Raw genomic sequence first — 27040 nt, forward strand, 5'->3', positions numbered from 1 at the left:
ACAAATTATCCAGAGTAGCTTTTCAATAAATTAACATGCCACATTGTCCAAGATCCTGTGGCTATCAAGGACTAGGAATGACTGTTACATCATCACTGGCAAGCATGAATTTCAGTACTCTCAAGGTTTAAGGCACATGTTACTAGCATTGAGAGACCAAGAGAGACTTTAAAATTGTCATTGGCTCCATAACTGATTATTAGTTTTCCTGAAACTATGACCTACATACCTTTTCAATCTCCACTTTTACCTGATCTGCATTAAGGGGTAGGATGCTGGTAGAGAGTGGAGAGTGCTTAAACATTTCCCCTGGTCAGTGCAGACAGGTCTTAACTATATTAGTCTCCATCACAGTTTGTAAAACTCTTATAAGCCCAGTTAGATCCTATTTACATTGGCCAAGGAAATCCTATTAAGCCTAGGTAATTTATCATTATAACTCCCTAGAAAGGAGTTAATGTGATTTTTAAAATCACACAGTCAGTTCCATTCCTTAGCTGTAACTTCTAATGTTAGTAACAGAATTAAACTGACCTTCCTATCAGTGTTGGCAAGAGCCCAACAGAGTTGGCAGCAAAGCATTCTGCAAAACTGTTCTATGAAATGTATGCAGTTAAGCATTTTATGGGAGGGATTCTTCCTACAATTACTGCTGAGACTTTCTGGTGTAGGGGATATTTTTATAACCCCTTTCTTGTGATTTGTTCAACGAGAGCTCTCATTCCAATTTATAGTCACTGTACAAAAACAAATTTAACATTTCAGAAAAGCACATTTAAAGGAATTACTAGTTCTAACAAGTAAGGTGTAATAGGAGGAAATACTGAAATTCACCAGTGTAGGAAGTGGCTGGGCACTTCTAGAAGATATTGGGCCAAACTGTCCTCTAGATCAGTGTTTAGAAGATTCTCTCCAGGTACAGACAGTTCCCTTTCTGCACACTGAGGGGAAGATCATGTGGCAATATTCTGCACACTGAGGGGAAGAACTTATGTGGCAATATTCCTAGTTCCCCCGACCCTGTTCTTGGATACATGAAAGACCCTTCTGTGAGTTAGAGAGCTGTGCAAGGTGCATTGTTTTTTCCCAGGCATGTCCCTAGCTATTCTGGAGCCCTAGGCAGTCCCACTGTGGGGGTGGGGGGCAGCCCTCTGTGGGGGCGGGGGAGGGGGAAGTCTGGCCCCAGGCCTCCGTGGGGGGCAGGGGAGGAGGTCGGGACTGGCTTGGGCCCTGGCATTCAGCGGTGGCGCAGCTGGGACCAGGTTGCTGCACTTCCCACCACCGGTGAGTGCAGGCCCAGCCCTGCAGCACTCCTCAGGGAAGTGAGGGCAGTGCAGGGGTGGGAAGAGGCAGGGCTGGGGAAGGGGCAGAGCAGGTGTGGGGGCTTTGGGGAAGGGGTGGAGCAGGGGCTGGAGCAGCACACAGCTGCACAGGGCACCAGGAAATTGGGTGCCCCAATTTCCTGGTGCCCTATGCAGCTGCGTACTTTGCGTATGGGTAAGGACAGCCCTGTTCTTTCCCCATCTTCATTAAACCTGAAGGGAATTTGCTGAAAAGTTAATACAGTCTAAGGCTTCTTCACTGTGGAACTCTTCTTGGGAAGCTCAGTGCTACTAAAGATATGTCTACACAGCAATTAAACACCCCTGGCTGGCCCGTACCAGGCAACTCAGGCTAGCAGACCTAGGGCTGCAAGGCTGCTTCACTGCTGTGTAGATTTCTGGGCTCAGGCTGGAGTCTAGACTCTAGGATCCTCCCACCTTTCAGGGTACTAGAGCCCGGGCCCCAGCCCAGCAGTCTACACAGCAACGAAACAGCCCCAGCCAGACCCCCATGAGCCCGAGTCAGCCATCACAAGCCAGCTGCAGATTTTCCTCGGCCGTGCAGTAAAACCCTACGTTATTTTATCTTAACTTAAATAGTGTAGTATGCTGACTCAATAACTACATTCATTTGCACCATACTACTATGAAATACTCTGATCATCACAGAGATTTTGGGTCTTTTTAATTATTTATTTTAAATAGAGCTACAAAATAAGATTTCATTTAAAAACAACTTTATGGTTAACATACCTGCTAACAGCATTTCCAAAAATGGACCTAATATTGTCCACTGTTGTGGCATTTGATAGAGTTCTGACATCTGCCACCGTATCACCTTGCTAAAAATAAAAGAGAAAAGAAATTAGTGTCACTGTGTTTACAAATACAATTATTATTGAAGTTTTAGAAATCTATTCAATAACAACTGCAAGACATTTTCTACTGAGTTTGCAAAAACATCTGACACAAACTCAGTTTTTGTTTTGCCTGAAGTTTTTGGGGGGGTTTTTTTGGTTGTTTTTTGCTTTTTTAAAAAGTCTGTAGATATTTATGCAAAAAGGAGATTAAGTCAGGTGTACACTACTGGCTTAACACGATTGGATAGGGATATGCCGGCAAAACCCTTAGGGTACACAGATATACCAACAAGAAAGTGCTTGGTAGGCATAGCTTATTTCACTTGCCTAACCAGTACAAAAGCACTTTGTCAGTATAAGCTGCAGCTATACTAGGAGAGTATTGCAGGTATAGCTGTAACGGCAACATTGAAGTGCCTGAATGTGTGGTTGCAAGATATGGGAATAGTGGGCAACAGCTCCAGGTGCAAGTTTGAAGAGTGACATGAGTGGTCTATTCATGAGAAAATTATCGAATGCAAGAAATGTGGTTTATTCATTTGCCAAATAAACAATATTTTAATAGCATTAAAGTCTTTAGGTAACTGTGACAAAGTTCTGTCCTTGACTCTGTGGATCCTGCCTTTCCTGGTGGATTTCACTAGCCTCAGAGGCTCCCTGTGACTCTCCACAGCAGCCTCCACTCAATATCTCCTTCACCGTTACCTCAGGGCTTCCCTCTTTACACCTAATATGGATTTGTACTACTTTGTTCCTCCAACAGCACGGATCCTGATACCCGCACCTCACTGACTAACTGGGAGGCTTTTAACTAGTTCCAGCAGCCAGCCCTTGATTGGCTTCAGGTGTCCCAATCAATGTAGCTATCTCCACCGCCTTCTAGAAGGATCTTAATTGGCCCCAGGTGTCTTGATTAACCTGGAGCAACTGCCATTTGGTTACCATGGTACCAGGGATTTGTTTAGCCTGGGGCTAACATACCTGTTCCTCACTACTTTACTGTAGCCATCTGGCCTTGCCCTATCACATAACATTTTCAAATAGGTAACTTTTTCAAAAGGTGACCTAGGTATGTAGAAGCTTAAATCCGACTGAAAGTCAAGCCTTATTAAAAGTGATGGGAGTTAGGCTCCTACGTACCTATATGACTTTTTAAAAAAGGGTTTGGGGCTCCTAAGTCACTTAGGTGCTTTTGGTTACTTTTTATTTTGTTTGAAAATGATATAGAGAGAAGCATAAGTGCTTGGTCCAAAATAGCCTGCATTTGATGACCTGGGCATGCTGTAAAAGTAATCTATTTAACAGGATTTTTAGAGAAAGGCGAGAGCATGTTTCCAAGACAACGCAGATCTGGAAAGGAGCTTTTTTGTCATTGGCTGGCTAGCTGTCTGACTAACCTAGCTAGGCTAACCAAGTTGAGTTTTGCTCTTATCTGAATGTTTGCTTTTTAAACACTGTTGGTGCTATGTTGTAACATTAATTGTCCGGGTAACTACAGCCTTTATTCAAGGGTCTCTCTCATTATTTAAATATAAATAAATAAAAATAAACTAAAGGAAAGCTACATTTGTAAGCAACTCCTGAGAAATCTGCTGGCTGATAATTAAAAATCAATCAAGAACAAAGATATTTTAGAAGCAGCTGAAGCAATTGAAAACTAAGAGTTTATTAATAAAGAAGTATTGTGCAGGACCTCAATGTTATGATGTTTCTGTTAGTGTTCATTATAGACTGATTTTCCTTTCTCCTTTGCATCACTATTTGGAAAAAAAGGATCTTATCTACCGTAGGGATTTTTATTTTTTAAACAAAAACTTTACACCACCACCAGTGGTAGCAATATTGGAAGCCCTACTATAAATGGCAGCTACTTTCAGCATCATATCAACATGGTTTGTCTTTGGCTACACTTCCAGCTAAACCATGGTCAGCATCAGTTCAGCTGTACACATTACTGATGACAAGGTTCAGCAAAAAGTAAGTTTCATGGTATAGACAATGCTTATTTGGGAAAAGTTCACTACAAAAAACTTGACTCCAATTTAGATAAAAAGATATCTAGTTTCTAGCAGTTTAAATATGATACCCCCTTATTTTAAATTTAAGAAGCAGTAAAATGTAAGACTTCTTGTTTTAGGGATTTGTAACAATAAATGAAAATTCCTAAAGAATTCCTAAATTCCTAAAAAACATGCAAATCCCAGTAATAGGGAAAGCAGTCAAACAAGGGGGTGACATAGAAACTGCAAGACTGGATCAGACCCACAGTCCACTTAGTCCAGTATCCTGTCTCCTAAAGTGGCCAACACCACTTCACAGGGAGATTCAAGAGACCCCGTAGCAGGCAGGTGTGGGATAATCTATCCCCGCTCCATGTGTCATCCTAACTCCTCAGATTGGTTTACCCCCTGAAGCATCTCAGAAAACCCAACAAATAAGTGTTAGCTTTGTGAGCTCAAGAAAAAATCTGAACTGTTGATGCTCAGCTTTTATCTGGATTTATTATTTTAAACTGATGTGTAGTTTGTCCAGATTACAGAAAAAGAAATTCTCTTACATGCAAAGAAAACCACCTCACAGACTATTCCCATTACAAAATCCATGGGAAAAGGCCAGGCTCTTTATTTAATTGATGTAAGTATGTGAAGTTACTAAGGTTCTACATACCTTTTTAACTGAAAAACTGATGCCTGAGTTGTGGATGGCATACCTGAAAAACAAGTACAAAACAAAACTGCAGTACATGAAAGAATAAATGACAAGTTGTCCCTCATACTCTAACAAGCAAGTCCATGTGAACAAAATAACTACATTTCTTATTATACAGCAACAGTTTCTTTAGTTTAAAAGAAATTCAGTTAAAACCAACTGCCACATGAGATTGTAACAGTTTGCTATTACCTGACCCACCCAAACCACATGAAATTTAAAGATCAATGTAGATTTCACCACATATAGGAAATTATGATAGGTTCTTTTTAGAAATTATCAGTTTACCACTTCTAGACAAAAGCTAAAGCATTCCAGTGTCAGACTGCCTGGTATTATGAGGAACAGCAAAAGCGCCATCTCACCCTTAGTGCTTTTTCCGTACAATGGAATAAACTCTCCATTTCTGGGAAAGGGAGAAGGAAATTGGTCGATTTGTTCAGTTATCCCTGGGAAGGTGAGAATTCCAATGCATTTATTCACAATTGGCCAAATCATAAGGTCCTTGCTTAGTTTTCACTCTGACCTGGCTTTAATGGGAGTTCCCTCTTGTAAGGATCTCACAATTTGATCCAATGGCATTTTTGTCAATATAATGACAGCCTGACACCACCATGAAAGTAATGTCCATGGTTTCTGGTGCTATTTTGGGTTTCTAATTTATCAAACAGATATTTGAATATAAAATGGGATTGTCCTACATTAACCAACACAGAAAAGCAACTCAACAGATAAAATAAGCTGGAGCTCTTTATTTCAGTACTTTACCTGCTAACGACTTCTAATATTTTTGCATACTCTTCACTTGGATTTTTTAAGGCTTTCCTCCTTGTAGTTACATTGTAAAAAAGATCCTCAACCTGCATTAAAAAAAAGTGTTACTATTTAAAAAATATATATATAAAAAAATCATACTGAAATAAGATTATTTCATTTGAACCAATCTTCTTGATATAAAATCACCTAAATGGTCTGGACATCTTTTAATTTATGAACAACTCTATGTTCCAGCTGTACTCTAGCTGCTTAGTTTCACCTAACAAAATGCCATTCTAGAGAAAGATAGTGAAGTATCACAAAACTTTTGATAACTGTATGTTTCACAAGAAGGCACAAATTTCACCAGTGTTTGGTCCTCAGATCAAATGACACTCAAAGAAGAGTTCTCAGGTAAAAATCCTGACATTGCAATTGACAATTATAGACACAGTGTATTTTAGTGCAATGCAAATTAAGTAACGAGATCCATTGCTACAGTCCCTTGTGTGAATTTAGGATCAACTGAAATAATGAACATCTGAGGTTTTCATTAAATTAGCAAATTAACATTAAACATACTGTTGGACTCCTAGAGGCACAAATATTAGGGGGAATTCAGTTTCCTGTTTTTATGTTATAAGAGTTGCTACCACTATTATTGTTATTAATTATTTGTATTAACATAGCACTTGCAAGCCCTCAGCATGGACCAGACACCTTTGCATAAGACACTATACAAACAGAACATATTCCCTGCCTCAAAGAATTTAAAATCTAAGTGTAAAACAAGAGACAAAAGATGGATAGACAGTTGGCGGAGTACAAGGAAACAATGAGACAATATAAGTCAGAATGATAGGCAGTGGTCTCAGTACACCAGCACTTTAATTGTTGTAAAGTATTTTGTAGGCATCACAGAAAAAGTGTTCTGAAGTGGGTTTTGGAGGAGGATAATGAGGTAGCTTTACATATATTCATGGGAGCTCCTCCCAAGTCTGAGCAGCATGGGAAAAAACACTAACTCTTCTCTTCCCATATCGCTACATCTATTGCACAATATAGATCTGTGTTTTATGTACCGATTCTTTATTTAGGTGATTAGGTCAACTAACACACTAGACCTAACACTGGATTTGGAAGCCAGTGTCCCAGTAAGTTTATGATGCAATTCAATATTGAATGGTTTTAAATATGATGTTCACCTCACTCTCCCAATGCTTACATGTAAAGTCCAAACAACAAAATTAAATATTTCTCCCACGTCACTATACAGTGCCACCACCTAGAGAGGAAGAGGATCCTGTGTAATTTGCCCTACAGTCTTTGGACAGATTCCACAAAGCACTTATGTATGTAAAATCTGTAAAATACTCCACAAGTCACAAAAACTGAATGACAATTATAAAATACATTTTAGTTGATGAGACTGTAGACTTGCAGGCCAGAAAGAAAGACAACTAACCTAAATCCTTTGAGGGGCATGGATTATCTTCTTATTCTGTTTACCTAGCACAGTAGGGTACTGGTCCATGATCTGGGCTAGGACTATGGTAATACAGATAACCAATCACCACCACCACCTACCGTGATCTGAGTCCCCTGGTTTCCAGCACAAGGTTTGGGAGGCGCTTTCAGTTTTCCATCACAATAGCTTGCTCTAATAGAAAACAAAATAAATAGTTGTCAGACACTGATGTAGCTAGGGGTCGGGGAGTAAGATTGGGGAATCAGACATGAATCTTGTGAAAAATCGGGTAGGGCCAAGGGGGTTTCAGGAAATAAGCCAGTCCAGTCAGGGTTGAGGGTTTTTTTGTTTTTTCAGGTTGATCCAAGTTTTATTTTTCATTTTTTGAACTTCTATGTCACTGACATATTTACATGAATATAAAACATATATTTGAGAATTTTCTGATACAAGAAACATTAGGCTCTGATATCAGTCTTGAATGAAAACTTAAGTATTCTAAAAACTTGAAGAGGAAATAAAATGGATAATGTGAAAAGAATTACTAATTTGCATGATTAATCAAGCTTATATGTGGTTTAATTTATTTTTATTTATACTGGTTGCAATTCCCCCCTCCCCTTTTCTTATGGATGAGTAAGAGTCACAATTGTATTCCATTCTCTTATGTATTTGCAATCACTCCCACCTGCTCAGGTAATAAAACAGAATCTTCCAACCCCATCCTACAACAGAGGATATTGTAACTCATTCCTTCTTCTTCGAGTGATTGCTCCAATGCATTCCAGTTAGGTGTGCGCGCCGCGCGTGCACGGCTTCTCCGGAACTTTTTCCCTAGCAACCCCGGCGGGCCGGCTGGCGCCCCCTGGAGTGGCGCCGCCATGGCGCTAAATATATACCCCAGCCGGCCCGTCCGCTCCTCAGTTCCTTCTTACCGCCCGTGACGGCAGTTGGAACTGTGGAGTGCTTGATAGCTCTTCACGTCCCTAGCTTTCTCTAGTTCATTGTTGTACATAGTTAGCATAGTTAGTTATAGTTGTTCAGTTAGCATAGTTAGTGTTAGTTAGTTAGGCTAAAAAAGGGGGGTTCCCCCTTTTTTTTGCCTTAGCCGGTGCGGGCTCATGCCCAAAGCACCGGGCTTTAAGCCCTGCACGGGGTGCCAGAAACTGATGCCCGGAGGAGACCCGCACGACGCGTGTCTCCGCTGCTTAGGCGAAGGGCACCGAACTGACAAGTGCCAGATCTGTTTAAAATTCAAGCCGCGGACCCGCAAGGATCGAGATAGCCGCTTAAAACAGATCCTCATGGAGGAGTCCCTCCAACCACCGGCACCGCCCGCGCCGCCTCCGCGGCCTCCTCCCGTGCAGGACACACCGCCGGCACCGACTGCGGCACCGCCGGCGAAGAAAGCGGCTGCGAAAACTCGGCACCGCTCCCTCTCGCCCGCCAGGAAGCAAAGACTGGCGAAGGCTTTGGCTCAGGCGCGCGTGCAGGACTCCGCCAAGGCGACTCCGCAGCCTGCAGCCCCTGTGGTGCCTCTGCACAAACAGTGCATTGCACCTGTGACTCCGGCGCCGCAAGGGCCGTCGAGTCCGGCGCCGCCTCGCTCCCCGGTGCCGTCCGTGGTCGAGCTTCGGCGGCCGTCGACGCCGGAGACGTTCGCCTCTGCGCGAGAGCTGATACAGCTCATAGAGGCTCCAGGCCTCCGGCCCCCGGCACCGCCGGCGCGGGCTGTAGTCTCCAGGGGAAAACCGGCGGCAATGGTCCGGCCACCCTCCATGGAATCGAGGCGTGGACGTCGGTCACGGTCCCGGTCTCGCTCCCGCACCGTCGACAGCTTGCCGTCTCGCCGATCGCGCTCCCGGCACCGCACCCCATCGCGGCACCGATCGCAGTCTCCTCATCGGTCGAAGTCCCGGTACCGCTCCGTTTCGCGGTACCGGTCGCACTCCCGACGTCGCACCAGATCGAGGTCGCCACCAGCTAGGCACCGCCGGTCTCAGTCCCGGCACCGTTCCCGGCACCGAGACTCCCGCGGACGCTCCAGACGTCGCAGTTCGCACTCTCGGTCGAGCTCCCGGCACCGGTCGAGCTCCCGGCACCGGTCGAGCTCCCGGCACCGCGGTGATCATGGTCGGTCTCGGCATCGGAGATCTTACTCCCGGTCGAGCTTCCGGCACCGGACCAGCCCCCGGCACCGGCGCAGCTCCCGGCACCGGTCGAGCTCCCGGCACCGGTCGAGCTCCCGGCACCGTGAAGACCGTCGAGCGAGGTCGCCTTCCCAGAGCCGAGGGGAAGAGCATCCCCCGGCGGTGTGCCCTGGACCCTCTTTGGCACCTCCCTGGCCTTCCCGCCCTGAGTCGGTCGCCTCCGGCGCAGAAGCCTATGGGCTCCCGCCTCCAACGCCGCCAGCCCAGCCTCGCGGGGCCCAGCAGTGGGGTTTTTGGGTCCCATGGGCACAATATGAGTCGGACGCTATGCCGGCTCCGCCGAGGCCTCCAGCGGCCCACCGCAGAGTCCCAGAGGCATCGATATCCCGACCACCGCCATCTCCACCGCCAGCCGTTCCGGTGGTGCCACAGTGCCCCTCCGAACCCCCAGCCCACCACGCGGTGGACCCCTCTTCGGCTGAGGTCGTTCAGGAGTTATCCTCCTCATCCTCTCCCGATGAGGCAGTGGCCGGCGCGGCATCAAGGGAGCCGCCCCCCGTTGATGCGAAGGCGCACCAAGACTTACTCCGCCGGGTGGCGACGGCTATGGACCTCCCTATAGAGGAAGTAAAAGAGGACGAGGACCCCATCACAAACGTGGTGGGGTCAGACGTGCCACTCCGGGTTGCGTTACCTTTTGTGCGCACGGTCCAACGAAACGCCACCACCATTTGGCAAACGCCCGCTTCCGTGCCTCCCACAGCCAGGGGAGTGGAAAGGAAGTACTCAGTCCCTCCATCGGGCTATGAGTACCTGTACGTGCATCCAACTCCGGACTCCCTGGTGGTACAGTCAGTTAACGATAGGGAGCGTAACGGCCAGCCGGCCGCTGCCCCAAAGGCGAAAGAGGCAAGACGGATGGACCTTCTCGGCCGAAAGGTCTATTCGGCAGGGGGCCTGCAGATGAGGATCGGTAACCAACAGGTCCTCCTGGCCAGATACGTGTTCGATATACTCACGTCTCTAGCCAAGTTCACTGACCTCCTGCCGTCAACATCCCGCCAGGACTTCACCACAATGTTGGAGGAAGGGAGGCGGTCCTCTCGCTCCTCCATTACAGCCGGCCTAGACGCGGCGGACTCAGGGGCACGGACCTTAGCAACAGGGGTCACGATGCGGCGCATCGCCTGGCTCCAATCTTCCACCCTGCCTCCAGAAGTCCAGTTTACTCTCCAGGATTTGCCCTTTGACACCAAGGGATTGTTTTCGGAGAAGACGGATTCGCGTATCCAGTCGCTCAAGGACGGCCGGGTGGCGATCCGGACACTCGGGATGCATACGCCGGTTACGCAACGTAGACCTTTCCGCCCGCAGCCCTCCCGCTATCAGTCGCGGTACCGACCCTACCCGGCTCGGCGACCGGCCCAAAATCGCCGTCGCCCGTCGGGCAACCGCCGAAACCGGGGCCAGGCCGCTTCCAAAGCCCCACAGGCAGCGAAGCAACCCTTTTGATGGGACGCACGAGGGCTGTACATCACTCTCCCCTACGGATCCTCCTCGTTTATTTCACAACCGCCTCGCCCGTTTTTTCTTGGAGTGGTCCCGAGTAACGTCGGACGGCTGGGTGCTCAGCACGGTCCACTCGGGATACCGTCTTCAGTTTGTTTCTCCACCTCCTTCCCACCCACCTTCCCTGTCCCTCTTCAGGGACCCCTCTCACGAGCAAGTCCTCCTACAAGAGGTCCAGACTCTGTTGAGCGTGGGTGCCATAGAGGAGGTGCCTCCCTCCAGGCGGGGCAGGGGATTTTACTCCAGATATTTCCTCATCCCCAAGGCAAAAGGCGGGCTACGTCCTATCCTGGACCTTCGCGGGCTGAACAGATACCTACTCAAGCCCAAGTTCCGCATGGTCACCTTGGGGACCATCATTCCCTCCCTGGATCCGGGAGACTGGTTTGCGGCCCTCGACATGAAGGATGCCTACTTCCATGTCGCTATTTACCCCCCTCATCGGCGCTACCTTCGGTTTGTGGCCAACGACGCCCACTACCAATTCGCCGTGTTGCCATTCGGCCTTTCGACCGCCCCCAGAGTATTCACCAAATGCATGGCGGTCGTCGCCGCAGCACTGCGACGGAACCAGATACACGTATACCCGTACCTGGACGACTGGCTGATTCGCGGTCTGTCCAGACAGCTCGTGGAGAGTCAGATAATAGAGGTCCTGGCCCTCTTTCGGCGCCTCGGTCTTCTTGTCAACACCGAGAAGTCAACTTTGATTCCGACGCAGCGAGTCGAATTCATTGGGGCGGTCCTCGACTCCACGATGGCCAGAGCCTGTCTCCCTCGCGCTCGACACCAGGCGATGGTCTCCATCATCCGAGACCTCGTCAGTTTCCCAACCACGACGGTGCGGTCATGCCTCCGCCTCCTGGGCCACATGGCATCGTGTACGTACGTCACCGCGTACGCACGACTTCACCTTCGTCCGTTTCAGTCCTGGCTCGCGACGGTGTACCGCCCGCATCGCGACGCCATCGACATGGTAGTCACAGTCAACAGGACGGCTCTCGACTCCCTCCGCTGGTGGCTCGACCCGGAGGTCGTGTGCGCCGGAGTTCCGTTCCACCCTCCCCGGCCATCGGCAACGTTGACCACGGACGCCTCTGCGCTCGGATGGGGGGCTCACCTGGGAGACCTCCACACTCAAGGCCTCTGGTCAGCAAGCGAGCTCACACTCCACATCAATGTCCGCGAGCTCCGAGCAATCCGTTTTGCGTGTCACACCTTTCGGACCAACCTGCAAGGCCGCTGTGTGACAGTATTCACGGACAACACAACAGCAATGTTCTACGTGAACAAGCAGGGCGGAGCCCGCTCGTCCCCCCTCTGCAGGGAAGCGATCCTCCTGTGGGAATTCTGTGTGGCACACTCCATTCACCTGGAAGCGTCCTTTCTTCCGGGAGTGCAGAACACGCTGGCCGACCATCTCAGCAGGTCGTTTCTCTCCCACGAGTGGTCCCTCCGTCCCGACGTTGCACACACGATCTTCCAGAGGTGGGGGTTTCCCCGGGTCGACCTCTTCGCCGCCAAGGCGAACAGGAAGTGTCTCCAGTTCTGCTCGTTCCGGGGGCACTCGCCGGGCTCTCTGTCGGACGCTTTCCTGTATCCGTGGCAGACTCACCTCCTCTATGCCTTCCCTCCGTTTCCACTCGTGCACAGAGTGCTCCAGAAGCTTCGGAGGGATCGAGCCACCATGATACTCGTGGCTCCAGCCTGGCCGAGGCAGCATTGGTACACCCTGCTGCTCGAGCTCTCCGTTCGGGAGCCCATCACCCTCCCGTTGTGGCCGGACCTCATCACCCAGGACTTCGGCAGACTCCGCCATCCGAACCTGCAGTCCCTCCATCTTACAGCCTGGTACCTGCGTGGTTGACCCACTCAGAAAGGGACTGTTCGGCGGCGGTGCAGCAAGTCCTGCTTGAGAGCAGAAAGCCGTCCACTCGTGCCACCTATATGGCAAAATGGAAGAGGTTCGCGCTCTGGTGTGACCAGCAAGGGCTCAACCCATTCATGGTACCTGTCCCTACCATCCTAGATTACCTATGGTACCTTAAGGAACAGGGTCTGGCGGTTTCCTCCTTGCGGGTCCACCTCGCATCGCTGTCCGCCTTTCGTCCGTCGGTGGAGGGTCGAACCATCTTTTCCAATCCGATGGTCTCCCGCTTCCTGAAGGGCCTCGACCGCTTGTACCCACCAGTACGTCGCCCTGCCCCGACCTGGGACTTGAACCTCGTCCTGGCCAGGCTCATGTGTCCGCCATTCGAGCCTATGGCCACGTGTTCTCTCCTCTACCTCTCCTATAAAACGGCATTCCTGGTTGCCATAACGTCTGCAAGGAGAGTCTCGGAGCTCCGAGCGTTGACGGTGGGCCCCCCTACACTGTCTTTCACGCTGATAAGGTGCAGCTTCGTCCTCACCCGGCCTTCCTACCAAAGGTGGTCTCGGCCTTCCACCTTAATCAGGACATCTTTCTCCCGGTTTTCTTTCCGAAGCCCCATGCTTCGTCCCGGGAGCAACAGCTCCACACTCTCGACGTCCGTCGGGCGCTGGCGTTTTACATCGACCGGACAAGGTCCTTTCGGCGTTCCACCCAACTCTTCATCGCAGTCGCGGATCGCATGAAGGGCGAACCGGTCTCTACCCAGCGCATTTCCTCCTGGGTGACTCAATGCATCAGGTCATGCTACGAGCTTGCTCACGTGACACCATGCCGACTCACCGCTCACTCTACAAGGGCACACGCCTCGTCAGCCGCCTTCCTGAACCATGTCCCCATCCAGGACATCTGCAGAGCGGCCACCTGGTCTTCGGTCCACACCTTCGCCTCCCACTACGCGTTGGTGCAGCAGTCTAGAGACGATGCAGCCTTCGGCTCTGCGGTATTGCATTCCGCCACGTCTCACTCCGACCCCACCGCCTAGGTAAGGCTTGGGAATCACCTAACTGGAATGCATTGGAGCAATCACTCGAAGAAGAAAGAACGGTTACTCACCTGTAGTAACTGTTGTTCTTCGAGATGTGTTGCTCCAATCCATTCCAGACCCGCCCTCCTTCCCCACTGTCGGAGTAGCCGGCAAGAAGGAACTGAGGAGCGGACGGGCCGGCTGGGGTATATATTTAGCGCCATGGCGGCGCCACTCCAGGGGGCGCCAGCCGGCCCGCCGGGGTTGCTAGGGAAAAAGTTCCGGAGAAGCCGTGCACGCGCGGCGCGCACACCTAACTGGAATGGATTGGAGCAACACATCTCGAAGAACAACAGTTACTACAGGTGAGTAACCGTTCTTTTTTGTTTGAGGTTCAGCTATTTCCTTGTTAAGGACCATAGGACAGTGCTGTCAGCAAGGGACAAGTTAGATGAGCAGACCTGCCTTACAAATATACTATCTTACAAACCCATCCGTGCAATTTATTCATTGCACTATTGAAGTATTACAGTTAGGATCTTTGAACGATGTAATTGCTTTAGTGAGTTATACAGATTAATCAGTTTATATAGTATATGTTTCTAGTCCCTACCTATGTGTTGTATAGTTAGTATAAGCCGAAGTTATTTCCTGTTAAGAGAAAATACAGTAGTTCTAAGTTATATCAAAACCTTTACCTCTAATGGCAAGGAAAATCTCTTAAGTGAGAATTTCTCCTAACTGTCCCATTTTTGTATTCCTGGAATAATATTCACAACACTGTTTGCAAAAACAAAAAGGCTGCTACTCTGAAACCTGCTATACTTTCATTACTGTAAAAAAAAAAAAAGTGAACAAACAACATGACTGCCCTCTAGTGGCCAAATATTTTTCTTCAAAATTTCCATAAATTTTAACAAACTTTAAGATACGGGGGACAGCCAATATACATCTCTTTCCAGGCATAGAATTTAGATAACTATTATCACTTTATTAAATTAAAAACCTACCTAATTCTAAACACTTGGCATGTAAAAATGCCTTTGTTAACTTGAGATTATATTACTGTAATGTGCTCTCCCCAGGGCTACACCTTGGAGGCTGAGACCAATACAAAATATGACAGCACTTTTATTAACTGGCATTCAATTTAGGTACATCATCAGACCAGTGCTCTGTGATGTACACTGGCTTCCAATAAGCTTCAGGGTGGAATTCAAGGTATCCTAAATGGCTTGGAACCCAGTTACCTGAGAATTCACCCCTCCCCTCATCCCACAGTTAAGAGCAGGTAAGGGACTTAAGCAGAAGCTCCTTCATCATAAACAAAAGGGAACTGGTGGCAGAGGAGTCTCTGTAATGAGTCCTCAATTGTACAGTCTGCTCCCGTTTGTTTTTGCCAGAGCCCAGATTTATGAACCTCCCAAATGTGTTGCAAAGGCCATCTTTCTCCCCTCTTGATTAAGGTTGCTGAGGCAGGTGGGGGCTAAGGTGTACATATTTATAGACAGTCCTTTTTTATGTTGTGGTTTTTAATTGATGGGTCAGTGGCTCAAAGCACTGGATGGGTGCCTATAGGTTGTTTTTTTAGTTGAAGAAAAAATAAATTAGAAAACATTTAACTATTTGAAGATGTCAATTATTAAAAACAAATATGTCAACAAAAGGGTTAATGCTGCGATGTTATATCCATGTTTATCCCATGATATTAGAGATACAAGATGGATGAGGTAATATTTTTTATTGGACCAACTTCTGTTGTTGGTGACAGACATGCTTTCGATCTTACACAACTTTTCTTCAGATCTTCTAGTTTTCCGAACTTAAAGAAGAGCTTTGTGTAAACTCAAAAGCTTGCCTCTCACCAACAACAGAGGTTGGTCCAATAAAAGATATTATGTCACCTATCTTGTCTCTTTAAGAAAAGGGTTAGTCAGTTTATATAAGATAAAGCAAGACATAACCTAGAAAGGGGAAAAAAACAAATCTGAACAAGAAACCACCTGTATTTAGAGTGTCTTAAGCCACGAGGTTCCCTGACTAGCCTCAAATATAATGTAATTAGAGACTGCATCATAACACAAAGGAATATGCTCAGTGTGGACAGAATCTTCAGGAAATTTAGCTGGTAAAATCTAAGAACCCTCTAGTGAGAATATGCAAATTGTAAATTTTCAAAGGCTTATAACTTGGCCAAATTTGGGTAGGTTTTCATCAGAATGGCAAAAAGTTCATTACAAAGGCCACTTCCTTGCCAAATTTGAACTCCTTGCTCCAAAGTATGGGGTCACTAAAGCTCATCAAAGAAAAGGTTGCCAGAATTTTTAACATGGACAAAACAATATATTTTTCCTAGCCTCATTCTCAGAACAGATGAACCATTTTGGATAAAATTTCTCCAAGTAATTTATTCTGAGGCAGATACCCAGCATGGAAAATTTCAGCCCAAGGGGTTAAGTGAAAACATGGTCTTATATGGGAAATATCAAGTAACCAGTTTTACCTATATCATTTTATCTGAAGATGAAAAATGGACAAGAAAGTTTGCCCTAGATTGGTCTCTAAAATAGAAATCTTATATGAAGGTTCAAAAATATTATGTTAAATTAACTAAACCCAGCAACTTTACCTACCTCTGTAGTTTAAACCAGTGGTTCTCAAACTTATTTGACTGCGCCCCTTTGTTGTCTGTAGTAGTTTATGCCCGTCCCGCCACACAATTTTTACCGATTAAAAAAAAATCAACACACAACTCTCCCTAAATATCAGAAACAGTAAGGTGTTGATACAAACAGAACCAACAATCCATTGTAATAAGAGCAAAAGCAAAATTGTGATTGTGATCAGTGCTTACAATTAAATGTGCACACCACGTCATAGCAAACGGATTAACGTACAGATGGCAACGACTTTGTATAATACTATGCAAGCTTAACAGATCTGTAAAAATGCACAGTGCCATCTAGAGTCAAATGTACAGCAACATCTGAGGACCTTATATGTCTGGCGGAATCAGCTTTGCTAGTTATTCATTGCTGTGGGTAAAATGTACGCCGTACATTTTTCCCCCCTAAAGCTTCTCACGCCTCCCAGTTTGAGAGCCTCTGGTCTGAATAAAGAGCACTCAATCCACAACTGTGCTTCTGCCTATATCTTTGCTCTCACTTCCTTCTACCACCCCCATGCTTGTCATCTCTGGTCCTACTACAGCTTCCTCCACAATGCTCCATTTTATTCTTCTTCCATGTGATCTTTGCACGTTTTTGTAGCCATCCATATGCCTGAAACTCCCTCCTTTTTCCTCTGTCCTGAATGTCCATGCCCTCCTCTTAAAATCATCCCTTCCATGATTTTATCTGTATCCAAAATACTATCCATATCATTAACAACTCTGAAAAGAGAATAAATGTTTATCTCACACAACACAAACTTTTTAAGAGAGTGAACATATAACATACCTGTATGCACACTTTGCATCAGCAGTTTTAGTTGTGACAGTAACATGGGCAACATGACTTATGCTAGCCAATGCCTATAGAGGGAAAAAATGAACTTTTATAAACCTCACTCAAGGAAATATTAATTTTGGAATTAATACTTTTACAGTGGTAGCCATTGAAATGTAGACATTTACCATTTGCAAGTAATTTGTGTTACTGTGATATTCCCTATTTGTTAATTACTTGCAAGTGGTATATGTCAACATTTTAATAGTAAACGTTGGATAGACTAAGTATTGACACAGAACCAGTGACACTGGTATAATTAAAGGCTTGACAGTTCTTAATCAACGCACTATTTTCCTTTAAAGGAAATAGCTTTTTACCTTCTTGATTTTCTTTTTTAAATAGAAACTGAAATACTTAAAAAAAAAAAAAAAAAAAAAAAAAAAAAAAGGCCCCAAACTTAATGGCTGATGAATCCCCAACCTACATCTCAGGGTTCTTGATGGGAGATCTCCACCCAAACAGAAAAGACACGCCTTAAAATTCACAACATTATTTAAAATTTTAAAAGTTATTTCTAGACTACTTAATGCATCATAAAGCAAAAATTCATTCCCATCCCTCCCCCTTTTCAGGTTACCTTGAAAATAACCAAGGGATGTGTTTTGAAACAAATATACTTACAACATATTTATATATTTGCATTAGGACAGAATGTGCTTTTTCTTTGATTGCTTTCAAAACTTCTAATTTTATTATTTTGTGTGAGATTGAAAGACATGGCTAAACCCTAGATCTTCCAAAGAGCTGGGATGATCAAGGAACTAGGAAGAGCTAATTACAGTTAAGTGGTGATAAAAAGGCCTATCACTTTTGTTAAAGAGAGAACTATTACATTTTGCAGGCAGTTGGCGAACGGGAAGAACTCCCTGTGAATCCATTTAAACACACACTGCTCATGGGAGTGGATCTCAAAGGGAGGCAGTTTTAAATTAAGCCAACAGGAGAACCCTAACATGCTTGCAACTTTACAGTGTGGGTCAAGGGATAGCAGGGCATGTGGCTGTCTCCCTCCCTCCCAGTTTGCAGAGCTCTCCGAGCTGTAAGATCTCAGAGATAACAGGGTGCAAATTGTAATTATTATTCCTTCCTTTGCACAGAAGCTTTTAGCTGCATTAACAAAACCACTGTACCTCTTTTTAGTAATGCATTTCCTGTACAACCTGCTTTTATTTTGCATATTTCCTCAATTTTTAGTCTTATACTGAGTGTAAATACACACTAATCCTATGATGGCAATTTTTAAGGGTGTAACTACTTCTTGTTCTTTCTGAAGGCACGTGGCTACAGCACATCCTTCACAAAAGAAGCAGTGGCAGGGAAACTTACCAGGGTCATAGGCACTAAAGGGGAGAGGGGGTGATTCAGAATTAACAGCACTTAATCCATCTATCTCCAACTTGGTTCCCCTACAGAGCCACATGTAAAATTCTGCTACCCCAGATACAATTATCCTGCTGGTGGTACTGTAATCTTCTGTCAGGAGGCCAAGCACCTCTGCAAACCAGTCAGCTTCACTACCACCAGCTCTGGGATCTCAGTCAGCAGTTCTAATTACCCCACAGTTTGGGTCTTATTCCAACAATCTCCTCCTCTTTACTCTCCCCGACCCAAATTGCTCCATCTCTTCTGGGAGAGAAACCAACATGCTCCCTAGTGCTCGAATATCAATGGCGAAAGAGGACCACAGTGACCCCAAAAACTAATCTTCACCAGATCACTCAAATGGATTTGTCTACCCATCCCCTTCAGTTAACACACACTTCCTGGCTTCCACATCACTCATCTTCTCCTTGCACTCTACCTCCACCCTAAACACTCCCCCACACGCACACCAACCCACACTCAGCGCCAAGATAGAGTCTCATAAGGAACTCTCATCTTTTTTTAATGACTTCAGGAATCAGAAATTAACTACACCCCTTTACAACAGCATAGTGGCAATGAACAAGCTGTTAACCATGAACTAACCTCTCCCCTAAACCCATATGTAGAAATACTAGCCAGATCTTCAAATTTTTGCAATTTGCTTGTAGTGAATCTCTCACACACAATATCCAAATCTTCTTTCTATATGAGAAAGACAGACACACATTAACATTTCATTTTTATTTCCACAATTTCTTAAGGCAAGGAAAATTTTATCATGAATGTCTGAAAACAAAGTCCACAAGTAAGCACTACACCAACCTGTACCTGTCCAGTAGGTTTACTTACCCTGATTCCACACCCGTTATCTTGGATCTGAATGAGTTTCAGCCCTCCCTCCTTAACAATCACCTGGATGCTGGTAGATTTGGCATCCAAACTGCAAAAAGCAAAGCATCTCTCAGTGTTCAGTTAAGTGACATTTACTTCCAAAGAAATCTCATCTGCAATTATACTGCAATTTATATTACACCCCTTTCCTCCTTTTTCTCATAACAATTACTAAACAGCTAACTGCAAGGAGTCTAACCTTTCAACACGGCTGTTATAAGGGTTTTTGGGGCCATGGCATCAGTCTCCCTTATTTTTCTCTTTCCCCCCCTTCTGGAGCCAGGCCACCAAAAAGCAAAGACACCAGGAGCCGGTTCCTTCTTTTCTGACTGATAATACCATGCAATAAACCTTGCGGACCAAAGCTGCCCTTACGGGGTGGTGGTGTATTTTTACACAGTTTAACGCTGTCGAGGCTTATTAGCCTATTTTCTCTAATCCCAGCAGCACACTGGGGGTGTGTTGCCCGCAAGCACTGAGGAGTTAAATCAGGGTTGCCAGGTGTCCAGTTCATCCGGTCAAAAAGGGAACCTGGCAGCTGCGGTCAGCAGTGCTGACCGGGCCGTTAAAAGTCTGGTTGGCAGCGCAGCAGGGCTAAGGCAGGCTCCCTGCCTGCCCTGGCTCCGCACAGCTCCCAGAAGCAGCAGCATGTCCTCCCTCTGGCTCCTACACATAGGGGTAGCCAGGGGGCTCTGCACTTTGTTCCCACCCCAAGTGCCTGCTCTGCAGCTCCCACTGGCTTGGAACTGTGGCCAATGGGAGCTGCAGGGACAGCACCTGTGGATGGGGCAATGCACAAAGCTGCCTGGCCATGCCTCTGCATAGGAGCCAGAGAGGGAACATGCCACTGCTTCCGGCAGCTGCTTGAGGTAAGCGCTGCCCAGAGTCTGCACCCCAACTTCCTCCCAGGCCCCAACCCTGATCCCCCTCCTACCCTCCTACCCATCCCGGAGCACCCTCCCCCACCCCAAACCCCTCATCCCAGTCCCCCACCCCAGAGCCTGCACCCATAGGCGGCAGGTTATATATGTTTGGGGTGCCCGAGCACCAGGAATATTCAGGGCCGGGTGCCCTGCTCCAGCAATATTTGGAACTGGGTCTCTCCCCCGGCCCTGCCTGGAGCGGGTCCCGGCCTCCGCCTGCCACCCCTACCCCTCCATACCCCCCGCCGCGTCCCTGCCTGGAGCAGGTCCCAGCCCCCACCTGCCACCCCTCCCCCTGCGTGTGTCCCCCCCACCCGCTGCATCCCTGCCTGACAGAAAGCAGCACGCGCCTCTCCCCCGCCTGCTTGCGCTGCCGGAGTAGAATGGCTCCCGGCAGAACTGCTGTCTGCTGCCCCAGAGTCCTAGTGCCTGCCATCCGCTACTGGCAAGGCAGGCTGCCCTTACCCTGCCCTAGCCCTGAGCCTCTCCAATGCCCCAAACCCCTCATCCCCCCGCACTCTAATCCTCTGCCCCAGCCCTGAGACCCCCGCATCATGAACCCCTCATCCTCAGCCCCACAGCCCTCACCTCACACCCCAACCCTCTGCCCTAGCCCTGAGCCCCCTCCTGCATCATGAATCTCTCATCCTCAGCCCCACAGCCCTCACCCTGCACTCCCTCCTATCCCCAAATCCCCTCCCAGAGTGTGCACCCCCTCCCAGAGCATGCACCACCTCCCCCTTCCTACACCCCCACCCCAGAGCCTGCACCCAAACTCCATCCCAAGCCTGCACCCCTCACCCCCTCCTGCACACCCACCCCCTGTCCCAGCCCGGAGCCTGCAGCCAGCACCCAAACTCCTTCCCAAAGCCTGCACCCTAATCCCCAGCCCAGGACCTGCACCCCAGACCTCCCCCCCAAAACTCTACCCAGAGCCTTAGGTAGGTGGGGGCGGAGTTGGGGGGGGCAGGTTCTGGGCACCACCAAAATTTCTACAAACTTGCCACCCATGCCTGCACCCCCAGCTGGAGCCCTCACTCACCTCCACACCCCAACCTCCTGCCCCAGCACTGATCCCCCTCCTACCCTTCAAACCCCTCAGCCCCAGCGCAGAGCCCTCTCATGTAGCCCAAATTCCTGATTCCCTGGCCCCCCCACCCACCAGAGCCTGCATCTCCAGCTGGAGCCCTCACCCGCCCCCACACATCCCAATCCCCATCCCGGAGCCCCTCCCGCACCCTGAACCCCTCATTTATGACCCCATCCTGCAACTCACACCCCCAGTCCAGAGCCCGTATCCTCTCCCACAGCCCAAGCCCCTGCCTCAGCCAGGAGCCCCATCCCATACTCCAAACCCCTCTGCTCCACCCCCAGCCTCGAGCCTACGCTTGCACCCCAAACCCCTCATCCCCAGCTCCACCCCAGAGCCCACATCCCTTCCTGCACCCCAATCCTCAGCCTAGAGCCCCTCCCCCACTCCAAATCCCTCAGCCCCACCCCCAACCCTGCGCCCCAGCCCGGTGAAAGTGAGCGAGTGAGGGTGGGGAGAGAGAGCAACAGAGGGAGGGGGAGGGGGTGAGCAGGGGCGGGGTTTGTGTGAGCCGGCTCCTGGCAGCCCGGGGTGCAGTGAGGGGCAGCGAAGGGGAACACCAGGGGTGGCGTTTCCCGCCCCCCGGAGCGGCCTTTCCCCTCCGCCCTCAGGGCAGCCGCTGGGCACGTTCACGCGGCGAGCCGGGGGCACCGCCGTGAGGCGCCCTGTGGCACGGGAGCGGGCGCGAGGCGCCGGGGGGACCGAAGCCGCTCGGGCTGCGCTGAGCTAAACTGCCACCTGCCCCCTGCCGCGCGCACGAACGGCCCCGCCCCTGCCCGCGTGCATCGGGCAGGTGCCCCGCGGCCGCGTTACCAGTTCTCCAGCATCTCCTTGATGGCGTTGGCCGGCCTCTGGATGACCTCGCCGGCCGCGATGCGGTTCACCACGACCTCGTCCAGCCGCCGGATCACGCCCGCCATTAGCGCCATGGGGCGGACCCCGGCGGGGGGCGATGCCGAGGGGCTGGGATCTCGGAGCGGGGAAAGGGAGACCCCCCCCCGATCTTGGCGGGGATCGTAGCGCGAGCCCCTCCCCCCCCAGCTCCAGCGGGCGCGCGGCACAGCAGGGTCGTGAACCCAGCAGACTCGCGCCAAACAGTTGAGGGCGAGAGCCTGGGAAGCTGCCGATTGGAAGGCGCGGGTGTCAATCGGCGCGGGCGGGGCCATCAGCTGTGTGGCGCAGAACTACAACTCCCATCGTTCCCTGCCCGCACCCTGGGGGCGGTGGTTACGTGTGCACGCGAGCTCGTGCCTGTGGGCTGACACACACCCCCCGTCGCGACCTGCCATAGAGGGGGTTGACAGACCGGGCTGCGAGTGGCTCTGCGTGGCGCAGAGAGTTGTGGGGAATGTAGTTGTGGGAGCTGTCGGGGGCCCGAACAGCAGCGCGCGGCACTGGAGGCGGGGCCCGGGTTGTTCCACCTGACGCTGCAGGCCAGGGGGTCCCTGATTAGAGGCTCGCGCGTGGTGACCACAGCGTGAGACGCGAGACCCCGCCCGCCCGGGCCCTGTGACTGGCCATGGTACTTCCCTACCGACACCCTGGTGCCCTGGCCGTTCCGTGCCTGGCATCACGGGAGACCGGGCTCTGGCCGCAAGGCGTCTCCCCGTGACTGGCCATGGCGCGGTCCCGGGTGGCTCCCCTGGGTGCTGCCCTGGCTGTGGCAAGGAGGGGAGCGGGAGCAGCAGCAGCACTCGTGCATCTGCCGGGGACAGGGATGGGGAATGGCTGGAGTGGCCAGTCTGCCGGTGGTGTTCGGGGAAGCACGTGTTAGCTGCCACTATGTAACCAAACGAGCCCGCTACGCCCCTTGCGGGCGGGGGGAGGTGTGGGGAAGGCAGGTCAAGACAGAAACCCCCTGCGGTGAGTGGCACCGCTGTGCTTTCTAGCCCGTATGTGGCACAGGACGTGGTAAAGCGCGGCAAACCATTTGCCAAGGGCGAATTTGTGAAGCAGTATTGTGGGGAGCGGATTGTGTGTCCTGAGAAGAAGAAACTTTCAGCAGCGTTAGCTCATCAGTCACAACCATAGGACAGTGCATACTGCAGATTGGTACCAAGTAAGCAGGTTTACACTTTCTCTCTCCCCTGTGATTGATTACAGCAGGACATACTTCAGTAGATGTAGCCATCATTGATCTTTGTCTGTGGTGCTGTGAAAACCCTGAAATAGACAAGGAAATTTTCTCAGGTTTAACAGAGCACAGCCAGAACCATGATATATTAGAGGCAGTTTCAGGTGCAATGAATATTACCTCTGAGGGAATTCTGTGCCAAAAAAAAATAAAAATTCTGCACACAATATTTTAAAATTCTGCAAATGTTATTTGTCAATAAAATAAATGTGGAGGCTCCAGCATGGTAGTGGGGAGCGCAGGCCACTGGCAGCACAGAAATGGGAGATCACCCTGCAGCCCCCTCCTCTCCTCTCCTTCCACACACACTCGGCAGTGAGGCTGCACCTGACCCTGACACACCGCAAGGGCCAGACCTGCCCCAGAAACACCCTGGGGGTCATGCCCCTCCACTCCAGATGCACCAGGTGTGGGGCAGGCAGGCTCAGCCCAGCAGGATCCAAGTGTGGTGGGGCTTAGTCTGGGGGGATCCAGGTGTGGAGTGAGAGGGTTCTGTATGGGGCATTCTGGGTGCGGGCAGCTCAGTGGGGGTCTGGGTGCAGGGGGGCATCTTGATGCACAAGGGCTTGGTGGGGGGGAGATTCCAGGTGCAGGGAAAATGGAAATCTGCAAGTGAGTCCAAATGAAGATAGTTAGGGCTCAGCGGGATGGGGCTTGGCGGGGGGTGGGTCTGGATGGTGGGGGCTCAGTGGGGGGTCTGAGTGCTGGGGAAGGGTTTGGGTGGGGTGCAGCTGGTTGGGGCTCACTGGGGTGGGGGATCCAGGTATGGGGGGCTCCTTGGGGTGGCCCAGGTGAAGGGGGGTGGGGCACATTGGGGTGGAGGTTGAGTGTGGTGTCTCAGTGGAATGGTGGTCTGGGTGCAGGGAGTGGGGGTCTGGATGCGGGGGGGGGCTTAGTGGAGGTCTGGATGAAGGAGGAGTGGGGCTTAGTGGTGGGGGGGTGAGGTCAGGCGGGTTCCAGATGCAGGGGATAAGACTCGGTAGGGTGGGGGTTCTGAGTGTGGCAGAATGAGGCTCAGCAGGGTCTGGATGCACCGGGTATAACAGGTTCTCCCCGGAGTGCCACCTGGAACTGGGTTCCCTTTTACATTGCACTTCTATGACAAGCTACAAAGCCCACCAGCCTGCACTTTCACCAGCATACCTACAGATAGAGACACACCCAGCTGCAGTTACAAGCAGGCTCTCTGACCACCCCCTGCATGGGAAAGCTACTCCCAGCTCCTTAGGCACACACCCCCTCTGCAGTATAAACCCAAAATTATATCGTCTTGCACTGTACAGCGTAAGCTCATAAAGTTCGCCCCCTCCCTCAATGCGAAGAAGAATATGCAACAGCCTTTTGCCCCTGAGTTATGATTCCCACACAATAGTTTAGATAAAGCAGAAATAAGTTCAACTACTAAAAATAAGTGATTATAAGTGATAGCAAAGGCTCAAAGCAGATTACCTAGCAAGTAAATAAAAAATGCAAATGAAATTTAATATGCTAACTAGATTGGGTATGTATAGCAGTTTCTCACCCTAAGAGATTATACAAGTAGGCTGCAGATTCTTAAGGATAAGCTGCACCTGCTTTACAGCTTGTAACCCCCAGGCTTTTGCCTCTTCTGCTTTCAATTGCATCTAGGCCTTTGAGAATAAACTGCAATCACTGCAGAAGCATATGAATTAAGTCAACCTAAACATGGGATGCTAATTATTACCTTGAGATCACAAGAAATCAGAGCAGTAGCGAGGCATGAAAAGCAGAGTTTTCTCTGCCAGGAAAAGTGACATTGTACCAATTGTAAGAATCTATGGAAGGTCTCTTATAGAACTGAGCTTGAAGTGTGGAAAAATACAGTTAAAAGGATAAAACAATTAAGAGTTTCTCTCTGACTATAAGCTAGGCAGATAACCAGGCATATGATTGAGTTACAGCATGAAGATACTTGAGAGCTTCAGCAAAAAGTTTAATCCTTTATTGTTCTGAAGGACGTGAAGGCTGGGCAGCTTTGCAGTTTAAATTTCCAGGGTCAATTGCCTTCTTTGTGGTTGGCATTTCCAATCCCTGAAAATCCCCAGCATCAGTCAACTTTGGGGGCTGCATCTCCTGCCTTTTCAATGCCCCCCAAATAATCTTGAATTGAACATTAGTCAGAAACTCTGAACATTTCACCTCTGTCCTACAGGTTTTACTGTCAGAGGGCATGAAAGATATGAGGAGCTTCCTTACTCTTTGTCCAATTAGCTAGAAAGAGATAACTGAAAGAATGCAAACAGAGGCTGAATGTCCTTGGTTCACAGGCCTCTCAATAGACTTCTGTATTTCTTTTAGAGACAACTTGATAAATATCTAAAATGTGTTGATCGTTCCCTTTTTAACCCTTTGTCCTCTGAAACCAGGGCAATTGGTCCTACGATAGCCATAAACCTCATCTATATCTACAGTATTCTGAAAAAAATTCTATAAATACTTTCAGATACAGGACAATGTAGTGTTTCAGTTTCTATTACTGAAATTGTGTTATTAAAGGCATGCTATATATTTTAATGGTAGAGCAACACCTTCAAAAGACAGGACAAATATTATTAAAACCACCTATCTTTACTTTGAAAAACTGTTCCTCTGAGGGCTTGTCAACATGAGGACAGTGACTGGCATAGCTACAGCAGGACAAACTATGGCAGAATAGCATCTGCAGGGGGATTTATTCTGGCATAGCTATAACAGAATAATAGGACTGTCAAATGATTAAAAAAATTAATCACAATTAATTGCAATGTTAATAATAGAATACCATTTATATAAATATTTTTGGATGTTTTCTACATTTTCAAATATTGATTTCAATTACAACACAGAATACAAAGTGTACAGTGCTCACTTTATATTTATTTCTGATTACAAGTTTTTGCACTGTAAAAAACCAAAAGAAATAGTATTTTTCAATTCTCTTAATACAAGTACTGTAGTGCAATCTCTTTATCATGAAAGTTTAACTTACAAATGTAGAATTATGTAAAAAAACCTGCATTCAAAAATAAACAATGTAAAATTTTAGAGCCTGCAAGTCCACTCATTCCCACTCCTTGTTCAGCCAATTGCTCACACAAACAAGTTTTTTTACATTTACAGGAGATAATGCTTCCCGCTGCTTGTTTACAATGCCACCTGAAAGTGAGAACAGGTGTTCTTATGACACTGTTGTAGCTGGTGTCACAAGTGCCAGATGCACTAAAGATTCATATGTCCCTTCCTGCTTCAACCACCATACTGGGGGACATGTGTCCATGCTATGATGAGTTCTGCTCGATAACAATCCAAAGCAGTGTGGACCGATGCATGTTCATTTTCATTATCTGAGTCAGATGCCACCAGTAGAAGGTTGATTTTCTTTTTTGGTGGTTCGGGT

General features: G+C 48.5%; 1 protein-coding gene across 5 annotated transcripts in view; it reads right to left on the bottom strand.

Moving 5' to 3' along the window:
* Positions 1 to 22656, bottom strand: part of MLH1 (mutL homolog 1) — a 48495-nt gene extending 25839 nt beyond the window's left edge. Inside the window, exons 1-9 of one of the 5 annotated variants that reach the window (XM_045007752.1) lie at positions 22549 to 22656; positions 22323 to 22506; positions 19455 to 19545; positions 19209 to 19307; positions 17190 to 17263; positions 7235 to 7307; positions 5660 to 5751; positions 4850 to 4892; positions 2076 to 2164 (exon numbers count right to left, since the gene is read on the bottom strand). In XM_045007752.1, coding sequence (XP_044863687.1) covers positions 2076 to 2164; positions 4850 to 4892; positions 5660 to 5751; positions 7235 to 7307; positions 17190 to 17263; positions 19209 to 19307; positions 19455 to 19545; positions 22323 to 22438 — 677 coding nt within the window. In that variant the 5' untranslated portion in view covers positions 22439 to 22506; positions 22549 to 22656. Of the gene's footprint in view, positions 1 to 534; positions 662 to 2075; positions 2165 to 4849; positions 4893 to 5659; positions 5752 to 7234; positions 7308 to 17189; positions 17264 to 19208; positions 19308 to 19454; positions 19546 to 20748; positions 20911 to 22322 lie in introns of those variants that run through there. The other 4 variants (XM_045007750.1, XM_045007754.1, XM_045007753.1 and 1 more) reach the window with 4 other exon arrangements.
* Between the last annotated feature and the right edge of the window lie 4384 nt (positions 22657 to 27040).

The sequence above is a fragment of the Mauremys mutica genome, chromosome 2 (assembly GCF_020497125.1).
Source record: "Mauremys mutica isolate MM-2020 ecotype Southern chromosome 2, ASM2049712v1, whole genome shotgun sequence".
Lineage (NCBI taxonomy): Eukaryota > Metazoa > Chordata > Testudines > Geoemydidae > Mauremys > Mauremys mutica.